This window comes from Mytilus edulis, chromosome 14 (assembly GCF_963676685.1).
Source record: "Mytilus edulis chromosome 14, xbMytEdul2.2, whole genome shotgun sequence".
NCBI lineage: Eukaryota > Metazoa > Mollusca > Bivalvia > Mytilida > Mytilidae > Mytilus > Mytilus edulis.
The window spans coordinates 9422826-9440996 of NC_092357.1; the positions used below are offsets into that span (position 1 = coordinate 9422826).

Below are 18171 nucleotides of genomic sequence, written 5' to 3' on the forward strand. Positions count from 1 at the left end.
AAACTATAAATGTTATACAGTTTGTTCCGAGTATTTTACAAAATTGTGTCGTTATAAAAAATCGATATTGTGTATGATTTATAATCAGGAATGGAATGTCTTTAAAGAATTACAGTCATTCAATAGTTGCCAACTTTGAGCATTCATTCAGCTTACCATAGTTTATAATCACTTGTGGGTATCTAATTTGCAAATGAAGAACGGAAATGGAGAAAATATGTCAAAGAGACAACAACCCGACCTAAGACCGGAAAACAGCAAAGGCACTGGCTACGGGCCGATTACATGGAAATGTAACAATAATAAAATAATTATTGTTACATTGGAGACCATTTGCTGGAATACAGGGAACTGATTCATTATGAATGTAACAATAATATGTTTGTCTACGGTTACATTGCCTTATTAAAGAATACAATGTACACTAGATTTATTAAACTTTAACTTCTGTAGTTTTGTTGATTAAATTGTGTTGAAGACTCTTTGGTAGCCTTGGACTGTTTTCTGGTCTTTTGTTGGTGTGTTTTCTCTTTGACACATTCCCAATTTCCATTCATATTTCATCAACCCAGTAGCAGTATTGTTAAACAAGAATGCCAGCATTACCATACTTAACATACAGCCATTCTAAAGTCACAGTTTCAGAAAACAAGTAGGTGTGAGATGACTGCTAATATAAAATAAGATATGAAAGGAGTGTGAAAGAGACAAGTCTTTTTTTAGAGTCCAATTGACATGGATTTAAGATCATTTAACACATCTGGAATGAGGAAGTAGGTGTCTGCTCACACTGCTGGTCACTGTCAAACTACTGACCAAATATGAAGTCATTGTTTAGTAGTACCCAAGAAAATGTGAAGGAAACATAATTTAGATGACCCGACAGACATATAGCAGTATGCAATCTAGTCCCCATTCCTAGATTAGAGGTAACAAGATCCTGAAATTAATTCTAAACACTGTCAGTTAACTGCTAGTAGTCTGTTGTTATTTATGTATTATTGTTATTTTGTTTATTTTCTTTGGTTACATCTTCTGACATCAGACTCGGACTTCTCTTGAACTGAATTTTAATGTGCGTATTGTTATGCGTTTACTTTTCTACATTGGTTAGAGGTATAGGGGGAGGGTTGAGATCTCACAAACATGTTTAATCTCGCCGCATTTTTGCGCCTGTCCCAAGTCAGGAGCCTCTGGCCTTTGTTAGTCTTGTATTATTTTAATTTTAGTTTCTTGTGTACAATTTGGAAATTAGTATGGCGTTCATTATCACTGGACTAGTCTATATTTGTTTAAGGGCCAGCTGAAGGACGCCTCCGGGTGCGGGAATTTCTTGCTACATTGAAGACCTGTTGGTGACCCTCTGCTGTTGTTTTTTATTTGGTCGGGTTGTTGTCTCTTTGACACATTCCCCATTTCCATTCTCAATTTTACTATCTGCACATTTTTATAAGAATTGATAGTACTCATGATGCCCCTCCCCCTTTTTATAACCAAGATCACTCAGGTGAAATAAAAACAAAAAAACTATATACAAGCACAGCACTGTTTACTAGAATAATATCACATCAAGTTTCTGAATTTTTCATATTGCATCTGTCAAAAAATCACAAACCCCAAAAATTGATATGTGGTGACAGCCACATATAAACTGTACACAATAAATATTATTGGAGGTGTCTCAGCTTCACCAGAAAATATTCTCACTACTACTTATAAGGATAAATGGCTGAATAGGGTTTTGAGCCAAGACATCATGATTTAGGAATAATTACATTTAATTTTCATGTTAAGTTAAAGAAATACTTATAAAAATTAAAAAAAAAATGTCATTGAATAACTGTTGTTGACTTTCAAGATAAACTTTTGATTTGTTAACTGATGTAAAAATTCGAATTTGTGGCATTTGTTTTAGTAAATTTACAAAACACATGGACTAAATTAACAAAATGAAGATGGGAGAAAAAGATTGATTGATTAATGAAATATGAACTAAATTGAGCATTATACTTCAATACTGTCATGTAGAGAAAAATTCTTCAATAATTTTCACCGTAATTTAAAGTTAAATTACATTTATTATCTGATATTGCACTCTAGCATTAACTTCACAATATTAAAGAAATTATATTTTAATGAGTTATTATTATAATTATTAAAAAAAAAAATCAATCAATTATTGAATTAAATCATTTATAAATTACACATCAGAATAAATCTTAAGCAATTCATCCACCCTATAACTCTGTTATTGTTTAAATTAAAGGAAAAATTTGGTAAAGAAAAATGTCCACCCTAAAACTCTATTATTTGGTCGGGTGAAAGATCAAATTTGTAAATTACCAGTAACAATGACATTGTGGCACATGACATGTCACATGACAAACATTGTAATAAAAGAACCCTTTCTGGTGAAGCTAGGATATGTCATATCAACATCTGTCCATACTCAAAGTTTGTCTTTTGTAACAGTGATAAAAGATAATTGAGAAGTTTACACTATTAATTATTACAGTCATCAAGGACAATTTTATATATCTATTACAAATATTAACTCTGATATTGTTAACCAATAAACTTGCTTCATAAATTCCGAATTAGAATTAAAAGTTAATCCTTTAATCGCATCATGACATAATTATGAGAACAGGAGCAATTAACAAATTTAATTTTAATTAGATTGATACTTTTCAAAATTATTCTCTTTTTTTCGGGTGCAATATTTAAAATAAAAATTCAACGATTTGTTTAACATTGACATAAAATATCATATCATGTATAATCTATAAATTCTGGCTTAACTATTCTCCTTTTTTTTAAACTGTAATTTCAGAATCTAGATTTCCCTGCTTGTGTTTGCATTGGCGAATAGCATGATTATTTATATCTGTACAATATGTACAATAAATTAAAATTTATGGATTATGATTGGCTAAATACACAATATTTAGTAATAGTCTTGGCCAATCAAAATGATTTTGTGCAAGTGTTTAAATAAATAAGAAATTAATAGAATTTAGCTTATGTAATGAGTTATGTTGGAGATAAGCCCTTGAAACTAAATGCTTGTATTGTATAAACTCTCGTATTATTTTTAGTTCTAACATGAGGAAAGAAAAAGGTTTTGGCAGCCCATTTATAGGTAGTTCCCACCTTTTGTCCTCTCAACTTTCCACTACTTTTGAAAATATTAATTATCACAATGCAGCAAATGAATTCAGTAAAATTTGATTCATCCTGAATAAATTATATTACTGTATGGACAGAGTCAATATCTAGAACAAAACATTAAGTAAATAGAATAACATACTTATAAACAACAACTAAACAACATTTATAAAATGAAAATTTGTGTTATGAATTTTCTGTAACAATCACATACTTATAATTAACAAAATGAATCAATGGAATAAAAAACAAAAATATTAAAAAATGACAGGTGTTTTAATAACTTATCATTTTTAATTTTATAAAATAAATAATGGACTATTTTATTCTATTACTTATAATGACTCAATTCTGCATTTTTGTACATCCCTTTTCTTAAACAAGCTACAAGGAATCAAATTAAACAATTGCAGCACATTTTTTTGTGTTTACACATATACAATGTGTAATTTGTGTGTATAAATATACAATGTAATCTGTGTGTACAATCATACAATGTAATCTGTGTATACAAATATGCAATGTAATGTGTGTGTACAATTACACAATATTAATACTTTAAACAAAAGTACACTGTAATAAATAAACATTTGAAAAAAAACATTGTAATTTTATTTTACAAAACTTGTGCACTGTATTTGAAATAAACATAATAGTTTTTTTAAAACAAATTCTTTAATAAACATTATTGAATATAATAATAGTATGAATTATTTCATTAAATCTGATGATATCTATGAATATATCATGTAAATGTAACCACTTCTTGTGCAATATCATTAATTACATAATCTTTTTTACGTACTTCATGTATAACAATCGTTTAAACTAAAGGCAAGCAAGCTTTCAACTAACTCAAAAAGTCTTAACAAAAATTAAAAAAATTTTCACATGTTTTTCTTCTCTATTCATAAAAAACTTGAAATGAAAGAAATACATACAAGAAATAAACACCACATATATTAGATCCAATTGTCGTGTGTTTTTCTATTTTTATCATATAGAGTCATCCTATTACAGTCAAATCTGGTAAGGACCAGCACTGGTACATGTATAACAATCTAAAATATCAACAATTTTTACATTGAAGGGGACCATAAATCACAAAAGCGTTATAAATGTATTATATATTTAGATATATAAATCAAATACATTTCTATTATTTTTGGCTTGATACCTAAATTATTTAAAGTAACCCTTTATCTATAGAATTTCTTAGTTATCCAAATGATGAACCCTATTCAAAAATATTTTCAGATCAAAATTGAAAATACATAACTCATCGTATTTTGCGACACAGGATTTAAAAACAGAATCGATCTTCCTTTTTTTGAGCTTTTTAAAAATGCACACATCAGTCCTTTTTTTATAGTCACAAATAACTGATAATCAAATCATTACAATAATTACAATCCAAAGTATTAATGACTCCAGGGGTGAATTCAGCCCTTTTCCAATTATGTCTCTATTCAAAAGCATTGATCATGACAAAGGGGGGTTTTAACCCTGGGAACCAACACCAGCTTCCTGGAGCTGCCACTGAATGTCTGCAGCTTTAAAATAAAGAAAATTATCCTTTAAACTGGTCTGACTGCAATACAACTTTATAACAAAGAAGTTACTGTAGATTCATTTATTTTCGTGGGTACCAATTTTCGTGGATTGAGAAAAATTAGACTTTCCTTGATTTTCGTGGTTTTGCCAAACATCTGTATACAAGCCAATGGAAAATTTGCAGTTAGTTGAACATTTAAAATCATGGTAAACTTGTACCCATGAAAATTGGTATCCAACGAAAATGAATTAATCCACAGTATCCCCATAACTGATCCGACTGCAATACAACTTTATAAAGGCACCTCCATTATAACATATAATACAGTTACGGTCACCGGTATAGTTCTTGCATATAGATATGAATGAAGAGTGATGTTAGGTATACATCAACAAGACAGTGACCCAACAAACACAAAACACAAAGATATTTAGAGGTCAACACAGTCTTCAACATGAGACAAATGTCTGTACAAAATGTCAACCTTTAGATAGTCCCACATCACCAATATTTGTAAATAATTAAACAGAATTTGACGTAAATTCTAAAATATTCTTAAGTCTTGTGGAACATATCTAGGGTGACATTATTTTTTTCTACAGAATATTTAGGAATTAATTTTAAAGATGAATTGTTTGAAAAAGAAAAGTAAAAACAATCACTTTCCGTAGGTGATAATAAATTAAAATTAGCTTTCCCAATTCTAGTATCCTGGACGGATTAGATTAATAGGACTATAGTCTATACATTCTCTTTCTATCAGAACTTGCTGAGGATTAAAGGTGTTTTCCCCTTTTCAAAAAGATAATTTGAAATCAAATAGCTATGATTTTTGAATTTACAGTATTTGTTAAGCCAAGTATTTACATTGTATGGGTGAAGAATTAAAATTCAACACTAAAGTTAACTGAATCAGTTTCTTCATATCAAAGCAATGTTATAAAACAAATTCGTAATGCAGGTAGACAAATATGTTCAGCTCAATATCCTTAATGCATTAAACTTTCTTATCACAAGATAGTTTTTTATTTTTAGTCTGATTTATCTCCCTTTTCTCAAATGAAAATTTATTTACAAAACATTAATAATCACTTTTAAGACCTATTTTGGCAAACGATACCCTGACAAAAACATGTCTACAGAGCAGAAAATAATAAAGTTTAGTAATATTACACCACAGTGGTATTTATGATATTTTTCTCCAAATTAACTTAAATTAACTGCATATATTGCTTTGGTCTGATATTAAGATACAGGAAATACTTTATCTATAAATATTATGCTGACTAATCAGATGAAAGATTCCACCTAAAATAATGCTTCTCCTTTTGAATATAGAAATTTTTTTAAAAATGATAATTAAACAGAAATGATTATTAGAGCATTTTTTTTAAATTTCTCTCAATGCCCATTACCTTTATTTTATCAAGTTGTCAATAAATACTTATATGAAAATATACAACAATACAAATTTGATTCCACTTTATTGTGGGTCACCACATAAATAATCTTCAAATAGAATGAAGTGATTTGTGCATTTAGAGCAAATCCCAGAAAATAATTTATTACAGATTCCCTAAATGAGCCCCTTCATATGGCAATATACAGCATTTACAATATTAATAACTAACTAATGAAAAATTATCAGTCATATTTACTATCTTTCACACAAATATTAAATATATATTTGTACTTTTTTATAAATAAAAATAATGATAAAATGTATCTTTTTAATGAACGTGACAACAAAATATATTATTATTTCCTAATTCCACAACACACAACATCAAAAATAATTTGCAAAACTTTCAATTCTGAGCATTTATACTATTACATATTTTATATTTATTCAGGGAAATTGCAACTTTAAAACAATTTCCCATTCAGAAATTCATGCATTCTTGGTAATATTTGGAAAGGTGTACACCAAAGCATTGTGATTGGTTAGAATTGTTTTAAGCAACTGAAATCTATCAAATGACATTTTTTTTTAAATTGAAAGGCAACAAGTAAATTACCAACAATTTAGACTTTTTAAATAGTGAGTTCAAACAAGAGAATATTGAGATTTTTAGATTCAAGAAAGTGTTATAACAATTATTTTCCTACTAACCAGAGCAGATTTTTATTAATACTTGACAGTCCCAAATTACTAAACATTTATCAGTATTTCTTGTTTTTTTTTTAATTTGTTTTCTGTTAAAACAATTTCATGCATGTCCAAACCATCAAATCTGTTCTTTCTACATTTTATGTGTTTTATCATAACGACCCTGCATACCTGAGGTATCACTTCAGGAACTTACAGACTCACCAGGCGTTGGTTCACTTTCGTTTGTAATTGTAAGTAAAGGTTTACAGCTCAGAGTTGAAAATTCTGGTACATATTTTTTTATCAACATTCATACCCATTAAATAATCTACATATACACACAAAAACAACTAAGTATATACATAATCCCTCCGAGTCCTTCACAGGTACATCATAATTAACAGGTAAAAGAAAAACAAGTATTTTGTTACGATAAATTTCTTGAATTATGGTAAAATGATGCAGTTGAATTCTATTTTTTTCAAACTGATGTTGTTATGTGAAGAATTTAATGAATGAAAATATCAAACTGAAGAATGAGTAAAAAAAATTTTTAAATGTTTTAATTGTTGACTTTCTTTGAATCAACATTAAAAAGTTATTTTAGTATATTTAAATACCTCTTCAACATTATGACCTTTGTTAATACGAATAAAGTAAGGTTGGATATTCTTCAATGAGACATCAACAAACAAAAACATTTGGCTGTTGAAGTCGATTTTTTTGTCAACTTATTTAATAATTTCAGCCTCATAATGCTACTTTTGAATTGAACAAAAATGAAAAAAATGTTCTTACACAAGTTACTAATTGTATCATTGTTGCAAGAACTGAAAATCTGTGAATATATTATGCCTCTTTTCTCTTGTCTTTTTGTAAAAGATCATGAGGTTCACATATATGCTTTACTTTTTGGAAAGGTAAATATAAGTTGTAGAATCTAAATCATATCCCTCCGAACTCTTCATCTCGCTTTCAAACTTTTTTCGTTCACATGCAAGCAGCAACCTTGTTTCATTATTTCTCATCACTGATGCAGTTCACATATATCATTCACTCACAGGTTGAACATAATTTGATATAAAAACTACCTTTACATTTAATCTTACACTTATAACAAAATGAAAAGACAAAATGTGAAGAAAATTCTGAACAATAAAATATGTTATATAAGGAATCGTTTAATTCGTCCTAAAAACTAAGAACTAATTTCCTCTTTGATCTTTCTGTCGAGAATTTCCTCCAACGTAACTTGTGGCATGACTTGTGGCATGTTTGATGGCATGGTTAATGGAGGACGTGTTAAGTTTAAAGGCTGGCCTTCACCTTCACCTCTGTAACGAGAAAAAAATTACAAAGTTTAGTTATCTATAAATAAGCAGTCATTGGCTTCACCTCTGTAATGAGAAAAAGTTAAGTTACCGTTAGTCTTTACACCAAGCTACATACCTAAAAGAAAAGGTTTGTAGATTAACTAAACTATAGAAAACTATAGAAAATTTAAAGCTTATTGAAAAGCCCTCTGCCTGCATTAGTTTATAGTTTAAATTTTGGGTTTGAGTGTTTCTGTTGAAAGTATATGAGAAAAATGCTTCAAACACATAGCAATAAAATGTGTAAAGATTTAAAAATCTTGTACAATATCATATATTTCTTTTAGAAGGGGGAGCTTTTATATTGGTAGTCTGTTGCTGTATTACATATTTAATTTCGTTCAATTTTTTAGATCATTCATTTGGGTGATTTTTAAGTGGACTATGAGGAAATGGGCTTTACTTATTGTTGAAGGCTGTAACGTGACCTATTTTGTGTTGTTTATTTCTGTGTCATTTGGTCTCCTTTGAAGAGTTGTCTCACCAAGTCTTCTTTCTTTTTTTATATTATCCTATGAGGTGGATTCTTCCTACATTGTCCTACTATTAAACAACAAATGAACAAAAAGTGTATGCCCACTAAGAGTCTAAGACTCAAGCACATGTACCTTTTTTATAAGCAGTAAATATATTTACCTATAACATGTATAATGTGGATTGACAGTATATATATTTACCTATTATGTGGATTGACAGTATATATATTTACCTATTATGTGGATTGACACAGAGTTGAGCAAGTTGCTGCATTCCTGCCAGGTGCTGATTGTAGGCTGGTAGGAGATTCATCGCCTGAATAGAGTTGTAAGCTGCCCCTATAAATGCAGGATGCATGGGTACCCCACCAGGGTACATTTGTGGGTATACCATACCCTGAGCATTTTGTCCAATCGGACCCATCACATGTGGTCCATTATATCGCTGCATCTGGGCAAAGGGATTAGATTGGTTGTCACCAAGCATGGCTGAATTTTGTCCATTTTCAACAATGCTGTGGTTGGCAACATTTTCATTGGAGCCATGTCCTTGATCAATTTTGCTTAGATTTTCTGTACTGTCATATTTGCGTAATAATTTATCTTTAAGGTGAAGCTTGGTTGAATGATGCAAGTCTCTATCAGCCACATCACCTGCAAATTCTTTATCGGACTTCTGTGGGACACCATTATCAACAAATTGTGATTTTTGAACAGTACTTTTCATAACTCTCGGTACATTCAATAATAATTGTTCTCTGTTATTTGACGTGACTAGCTGTTGATGACTCATGAACGGATTGTACGACTTCTGTACCGGACTATTTAAATGAGCAAACAACTGAGGATGAGCCTCAATCGTTGATTTCTTCACCTTTTCATTCTGTTTTGGCTCCATAGCAACATCATTCGATTTGGTGCCATTACTGGCTGAATTATCAGGAGTCGTGGGCCTTGATTTTTCTTCTCCGTGGGTATTATTGTGAATATGGTGTTTTCGTAGCTTATCAAATTTCTTGTGAAATATTTTGACTTTGTCTTCAGATTCGTCGTCTTGATCGACAGCCATAGGAGAGCCAGGCTGTGAAATTTCCTCTTTTTGTAATTCTTGAGATCCATGTATGCCTTCCTCTCTTGGAGGTATGGGTTTAAATGATGATTTAAGGTGACCTGATGGTGAACGATGTTGCCATAGTGATCCACCGGGTGCTATAGGAACAGGTATCCTTAGCAACGATGAACTTTCATAAGAATCTGAACCAGGTCTTTGAAGCTAAAATACAAAAAAATAATTAATTATGAAATAACTTTCATCCATTTGGCAAACATGTTTGAATCTAATTATAATTACTGTTATTTTTAGAATTTTATGTGTTCATCTATGATTGTGAGTTTAAGAAAAGCTAAATACAGATATATGTACATATATCATTTCATCAGATTTCAGAATGTATTACATGTTATTATGTAAGTTTTTATTACTGCGATACTCACTAAGGAATAATATTACTAAAAATTTGGGAATCACACACATCAACTTTTTCTTCTTCCTAAAGTTTCTAACAATCCTTCTTATTGAAGATTAAAAAAAAATGTATATCTTTCTATCCTAAAGCTTCAAATATACACATATTCAAACAGTCAAAACTATTATTGATAATGCATCAATTGGAATGAATAAAAATGTATAGCACCACTTTTGAAATAAAGCAAAAGGTATACAACAGTATGTGTTCATAGGACACACTCCAATGCTCACATTAATTACCTCTATGTTCATAGGACACACTCCAATGCTCACATTAATTACCTCCATGTTCATAGGACACAAACCCATGCTCACATTAATACCTCCATGCTCAGTTAACAATAGTATGTGTTCATAGGACACACTCCAATGCTCACATTAATAACCTCCATGTTCATAGGACACAAACCAATGCTCACATTAATTACCTCTATGTTCATAGGACACAAACCCATGCTCATATTAATTACCTCCATGTTCATAGGACACAAACCCTTGCTCACATTAATTACCTCCATGTTCATAGGACACAAACCCATGCTCACATTAATTACCTCCATGTTCATAGGACACAAACCAATGCTCACATTAATTACCTCTATGTTCATAGGACACAAACCCATGCTCACATTAATTACCTCCATGTTCATAGGACACAAACCCATGCTCACATTAATTACCTCCATGTTCATAGGACACAAACCCATGCTCACATTAATTACCTCCATGTTCATAGGACACAAACCCATGCTCACATTAATTACCTCCATGTTCATAGGACACAAACCAATGCTCACATTAATTACCTCTATGTTCATAGGACACAAACCCATGCTCACATTAATTACCTCCATGTTCATAGGACACAAACCCATGCTCACATTAATTACCTCCATGTTCATAGGACACAAACCATTGCTCACATTAATTACCTCCATGTTCATAGGACACAAACCCATGCTCACATTAATTACCTCCATGTTCATAGGACACAAACCCTTGCTCACATTAATTACCTCCATGTTCATAGTACACAAACCCATGCTCACATTAATTACCTCCATGTTCATAGGACACAAACCCATGCTCATAGGACACAAACCCATGCTCACATTAATTACCTCCATGTTCATAGGACACAAACCCATGCTCACATTAATAACCTCCATGTTAATAGGACACAAACCCATGTTAATAGGACACAAACCCTTGCTCACATTAATTACCTCCATGTTCATAGGACACAAACCATTGCTCACATTAATTACCAAACCATTGCTCACATTAATTACCTCCATGTTCATAGGACACAAACCATTGCTCACATTAATTACCTCCATGTTCATAGGACACAAACCATTGCTCACATTAATTACCTCCATGTTCATAGGACACAAACCATTGCTCACATTAATTACCTCCATGTTCATAGGACACAAACCATTGCTCACATTAATTACCAAACCATTGCTCACATTAATTACCTCCATGTTCATAGGACACAAACCATTGCTCACATTAATTACCTCCATGTTCATAGGACACAAACCATTGCTCACATTAATTACCTCCATGTTCATAGGACACAAACCATTGCTCACATTAATTACCTCCATGTTCATAGGACACAAACCATTGCTCACATTAATTACCTCCATGTTCATAGGACACAAACCATTGCTCACATTAATTACCAAACCATTGCTCACATTAATTACCTCAATGTTCATAGGACACAAACCATTGCTCACATTAATTACCAAACCATTGCTCACATTAATTACCTCCATGTTCATAGGACACAGACCCATGCTCACATTAATTACCTCCATGTTCATAGGACACAAACCATTGCTCACATTAATTACCAAACCATTGCTCACATTAATTACCTCCATGTTCATAGGACACAAACCATTGCTCACATTAATTACCAAACCATTGCTCACATTAATTACCTCCATGTTCATAGGACACAAACCATTGCTCACATTAATTACCTCCATGTTAATAGGACACAAACCCTTGCTCACATTAATTACCTCCATGTTAATAGGACACAAACCCTTGCTCACATTAATTACCTCCATGTTCATAGGACACACACCATTGCTCACATTAATTACCTCCATGTTCATAGGACACAAACCATTGCTCACATTAATTACCTCCATGTTCATAGGACACAAACCATTGCTCACATTAATTACCTCCATGTTCATAGGACACAAACCATTACTCACATTTATTACCTCCATGTTCAGTTAACCAGTGTCAAATCATAGTCAAAACTCTAAATTGGCAGATTTTGTTTTTTTAAGCGAACAATTTAACACCATCATGTATGTACACAAACCATTATTAATATAAGTTTAAAGTTAATCATGATAATTCAGAAATAATAGTACATTAATTTTGTACTGTAGTTAAAAGTGTTGCTACCATTAATATAATATTATAGTAATCGAACTTGATTTATCCAAGTGATTCAAAAATTGGAGAGTCATTCCTTAGCTACATTATGTACATGTACCACTGGTCAACTGTGGATTTGGTGGTAACTTAAACACATTTAAAACATTAATGGTGAATTACAAAATGCATTAGAGTCATGATATACCTTATGTTCTTGAGAGAGAAAATTATCTGAAAACTTGGGTAAATAGTCTGAAGACCTCTCTGCCAATGGTGACTTCTTTCTGGCGTAAGGTCCAAATGATGCACCAACACTACCTCTACGCATTTCTGGATTTAATCGATACTGGAGATCATCAGGGGAGATTCTTTCGTCAGGATACATCGTAGCTGATAGATTCCTTGGAACTCGGGAAGCCCGGCCTTCACTGTTCATATGAAAACTATAGCATCTAGGCCTCATTGGGCCAAATTCGTCCTGTCCCATAGAACCTGACCTTGACCTTGAATTTGGAGAACAAGGAGACGAAGAACCAAAGGGAAGTAACGAGTCCCTAGAAAATGCTGGACTGGCACGAGAACTACAAGCACTGGTAGAATCAGCCATTGATATAGGAATAAAATCATGGTGGGTTCTATTCAGATAAGCATGAAATTCCTCAGGAATGGGACTGCTTGCGGCACTATTACATATCGATGGTGGCATGCTGTCTCCACGAATGGCAGCACGCTTTTCTAACTTGTCACTCAACTTGTTCACCATTTTGTTCATATAGTCTCTATCTAAAGTATTCCGTCTACGATTTCCTTCATCTATCGTATGTAATCTGGGTCGTGTGACTGTTTCTCGGTCTAATGTGTGACATCGTCTACGTGGCATGTCTGGAACCAGACCATAATATCCAGCATTTTCTTCTTTATAAAATGTTCCGTAAGGTGTTTTAAGAACCACTTGGTGGGTGTCATTAGGAAATCTTATTCCGGAGCCTGTGCTGCCGTCATATGACCCACAGCCAGAATCGTAACCTGTGGCCCCAGACTGATCGGATGGTGAAGAACCTTCAGATCTGTAATAAAAAATATATTTTAACACTTGTCATATTCAAATGTCTTGATCCAAATTTAATCCATAATACCTATAATATCCTATGTTTTGAACTTGTTTTTCAAGAGTGTGTCACTATCATGGTTTGTTTTTAACTAATATTAACCTTCAAAAACAACTTTTTATTAAATCATGCAGTCTATGAGAGAGGCAGCCTTGTGCAATAATGATTTCCTAAATGTCTCCTCTCATTTGGTAAGTCTCAATACCTCCTCAAAATGTTCAGTCTATGAGAGAGGCAGCCTTGTGCAATAATGATTTCCTAAATGTCCCCTCTCATTTGGTAAGTCTCAATACCTCCTCAAAATGTTCAGTCCATGAGAGAGGCAGCCTTGTGCAATAATGATTTCCTTAACGTCCCTGCTCATATGGTAAGTCTGAATACCTCCTCAAAATGTTCAGTACCGGAGGGAGGCAGCCTTGTGCAATAATGATTTCACTTTCCTTTCAAGGTACAATGTTTAATTCTAGTTATTTTTCACCCAACACATGCTCATGTCCTTTTTTTCACACCTTGACACAGCTGATGATCTTAAAAATTATTTACATCATAACTTTTATTATTCTTTGAATACTGGTTATTCTGTTATTCAAGTAACTATGTTTTTGTTTGTTTGTGTTTAACACCTTATTAAGCAAACCTTGTCTGCCTCTGTCATGGCAACTGTTTTATTGATTATCAGAAAACATGCATTTACCTTTTTTGTCAATGTTTAATTATATGTTTGTTACTAAATTTTAGCATTTTCATCTTAGGTGCAAAATAAACTGAATATTACTAGAGCCAAAATATACCAATTTACAACAAGGAGTTGTAATCATAATCAATATTGATTACTGTTTCAAAGATGCAATATGATTGCCTATGAGAAAACTCTCCACACTTTTCAGTACGACTGGCTAAATTGTGATGGCCATTTTTATTGGTGGAGGAAGTAAGTGTGCTGGAGAGACCCTTCGACAGGAAAACTTCACATGCCACCATAGGAGTTGGAACTCGTGAACTCAGTAATGCTTACCTAGAATCAGATATATTTTTATTTGTTTCCATTTTCCCGTCACCTGACTCTCCTTCTCCTTGCCCTGCACAAATAATAATTTCTGTTGAATATGTGATAACAACATTAGCTTACAACATAAAAATGTCAGTAATTCTATGGATATGTTCTTTATTGGAAGGCTACCAATTTTTGTGGATTTTTTGAGTAAATGTAAACCAGGAATTTAAATGTTTAACAAAGTGCATATTTACAAAACTACTAAATCAAATTTCCACAAAATTACAATGTTTCATCAATCTATGATAATAAATGATGTAGGCAGGCAAATAAATAATTTTCTAATTTTCTTATATTGCACTAGTGCAGTAAATCTTTAAAATTCATGACGCCATCAATGACAAAATCTTAGTTTAAACCAATTTTTACCTTCAAATATTGGGGAATATTGTCCCTCGTAGAACATATATTGCACTCGCAAACTCGTGCAATATAAAATTCTACTCAGGACAATATTCTCCACTATTCAGGCAATAACTCTATATTACAGTACAGAGGCCTAGGTATACAGGGAATTTTCCCTTACATATTATTTACATATTATTTTTAACACACTCAAACATGCAAGAGTTTATTCAAATTTTTCATATTTGTTTTCAAAAGAGCATGTCCAATGACACAAAGAAAAAGTGGTTGTTTAAAAAACAACTATAGATCAAGTCCTACAATAAGGTCAATTTAGGTATTGTATAATTCTACAATTATTCCCACTTATGCATACTATTACAAAAGTAAGAGTGTTCCAGCATGACAATGAAAATCTTTCTAAACAAATGAAATAGTCAATTTCTAACTCTCTCTTTACCACCAGATGAAATTTTCTTTTTCACATGTTTTCTAATAATAACCTTAATTCTACAATACATTGAACTTTTCACACTAATTCTTTAAATAAATAACGTTTTTTCCTCTTTACAAAAAATAACAATTATGAATGCCAACTAAATAGCTCTGTTTAACCTATGGTCACATTTTGTTTTCAATACAAAATAGAATTATTGTTACAGTACAGAAGTTAAACATTAATTCAAATTCAATATTCAAAACAAAAAGATAGCTGTTGGAAAGATGTGAAACTAAGGTCAAGTGAAGATTTTTTCCTGTCAAATCAAGGTCAACTAAAGGTTTTTTCTATGTCAAATCAAGGTTAATCAATATTTTGCAACAATTTATACATTTAATTCATTTTATGCAAATGATCTGAATGTTAAATAGAACACCCACTGGCATATAGTTTTGTCACAGTTGTCTATGTTTAATATTTAAAACTTTATCCTGAATGAAACAAATACATGAGTAAATAAGAAAAATAATTTATGAACACATCAAAAAAATAAAATTCCTTTTACAATGACAAACGGAGACTGATGTAGAGTATTTAGAATACATGAATTAATTGGTAATTACTGTAAAAGTAGAAATTTTCATGGAGGATTTAATTTTGTTTATTTTGTGGAAAGAATATAGCCATGAAATAAACCCCCCACAAAAATTTAACCTCTATATAATATCACTCCATTCAAGGAAAACCACGAAATTAAATCCCCCATCAAATCTTATGTAGAGACAAAACCAAGAAGTTTTAACCCCATGAAAATGAATGTTTCTACAGCATTACCTTTTCAGAGCATATAGTATTGAGAGTAGATACATCAGTAGTTCCATGTGTCACTTGATAAATATTGACTTTTCAGGTGTGTAGAGTATTTAAAAGTACGTAAATTATAATTTTTAATGTGTAAATAGGTGCATATTGACTTTTTGGAGCTAAGAGTACTTGGAGGACATAAGTTCAATTTCATTGACCTACCTATTGACTTTTCTGAGTGTAGAGTATTAAGAGTACGTAAATCGGTAGTTTTCATCAGTAGTTTAGCGAAGAGAGTTGTATCCTCCTTATGATTAGTATTTATCACAGTCTGAAGACTCTCTGTTAGTTTGTTCTGTAGTTTCTCAATCTGTTCTACGTTTCTTAAACCTGGACGATCTGAAAATAAAATAACATTATAAACAAGCATGAAGAAAAAAAGTCTTCAAAACTGAATTGCTGGAGAGACGGATTGAGTGCAAAGCTAAAGTCTCCTCGACTTCGTTGGTAGGGGACTAATAATCAACTATATACAAATATTTGTTACTGATACTGAAAGGCAAAGGTGTATTTAGACCAATCCAATTTTTTCCCTTAATTCTGAATTCTGTTTTCAAGGATTTAAAATAAATGAATGGTGAATGATACAGAAGATGCCCCTGTTGGAATAGAACCTTGTAAAAGTGACGCTACCCAATTTGTACTTTATCTGTGTTTTGTGGTAATGAGCATTGTCCTTAAGTTTCATAACATTTGGTTGAAGCAAACTAAAGTGAACAATATTCCACTTGTAAAGGGCCATAACTGTAGACCAGTAAAAGTTTCAGTTTGTTTAAAACCATGGACTTGTTACTTACCAGGAGACAATAGAACTATTGCAGAAAACAAGGCTATTTCTTCCTCTGCTAACTTAAGCATGTTGAACCTCTCGGCAAAATCAAACATCGAGTCCAACAGAAAACCAGCGGAATTGGTGGACTGAAATATTTGTCATAATGAATATTACAAATTAAGCCAAAACATGTATACATGAATTGGTCAGCAAAAATAATTTTCCAAGCTGAAATCTTTCAGAAATTTGAAAGATCTCCTGAATTTCTTTTTTAATGATATTAGCTTAAAAGTGTAATGTTGACAGCCAAAAACTATGTCAATTTTATCATTAAATTAGAGAAAACTTCAATTCCTTGAAGGGCTACCAAAGCTCATCCAGTTTCTAAAATTTCTTACCAAAGAATGTACCATATAGTTGACTAAAAAAGTTTATTTAATTATAAAACAACTTAAAATGCCAATGAATGCAAAAAAATATAATGCAAAAATTTTGACTCTAGAAAGTACCCTGTGACTATACAGAAACTTCTGTTCAAATAAAACTAAATCAAAATGTTTAATAAAAAAAATATTTCCTAATAAAAGACAAATTTCTTCAGATACTCTTTCTTGATTACAACAAAGTTTCTGTCAAGATTTAATAAAGTTCAAAGAGGGTTTGACAAAGTTAAAGTTCTGCTAATTTGATATACAAGTGTAAATATTTAATCTTACATCTGGCGGTGGCCGTTTGAAGAGTTTGCCGCACGTAAACATCATTGTTCCATTGTCTGTATCAAACAAACAAGCGTGTCTAACCAGTAAAACTTCAAAGGTTGCTGCCTAAAAAAAGTAAAAAGTTTTAATTGTCATTTTGTATAAAATTAAAAAAATTAACCAGTGCAGATATTTACACATTCAATGTCATTCCCGAATTCTACTGTTCTTAATATAAAGTTATCAATTAATGTAGGTTTTGAAAACAAATTCAATGGAAAGT

At 31.7% G+C, this 18171-nt stretch overlaps 1 protein-coding gene across 3 annotated transcripts in view; it reads right to left on the reverse strand.

The window, feature by feature from the left end:
• Window positions 1-1532: 1532 nt before the first annotated feature.
• Window positions 1533-18171, reverse strand: part of LOC139502527 (ecdysone-inducible protein E75-like) — a 49873-nt gene continuing 33234 nt past the window's right edge. For all 3 annotated transcript variants that reach the window (XM_071292020.1, XM_071292022.1, XM_071292021.1), the window contains 7 exons: window positions 17907-18014; window positions 17216-17336; window positions 16581-16757; window positions 14732-14795; window positions 12813-13674; window positions 8898-9937; window positions 1533-8149 (listed from right to left, as the gene is read on the reverse strand). In XM_071292020.1, the coding sequence (XP_071148121.1) occupies window positions 8014-8149; window positions 8898-9937; window positions 12813-13674; window positions 14732-14795; window positions 16581-16757; window positions 17216-17336; window positions 17907-18014 (2508 nt within the window). In that variant the 3' untranslated portion in view covers window positions 1533-8013. The remainder of the gene's footprint in view (window positions 8150-8897; window positions 9938-12812; window positions 13675-14731; window positions 14796-16580; window positions 16758-17215; window positions 17337-17906; window positions 18015-18171) is intronic.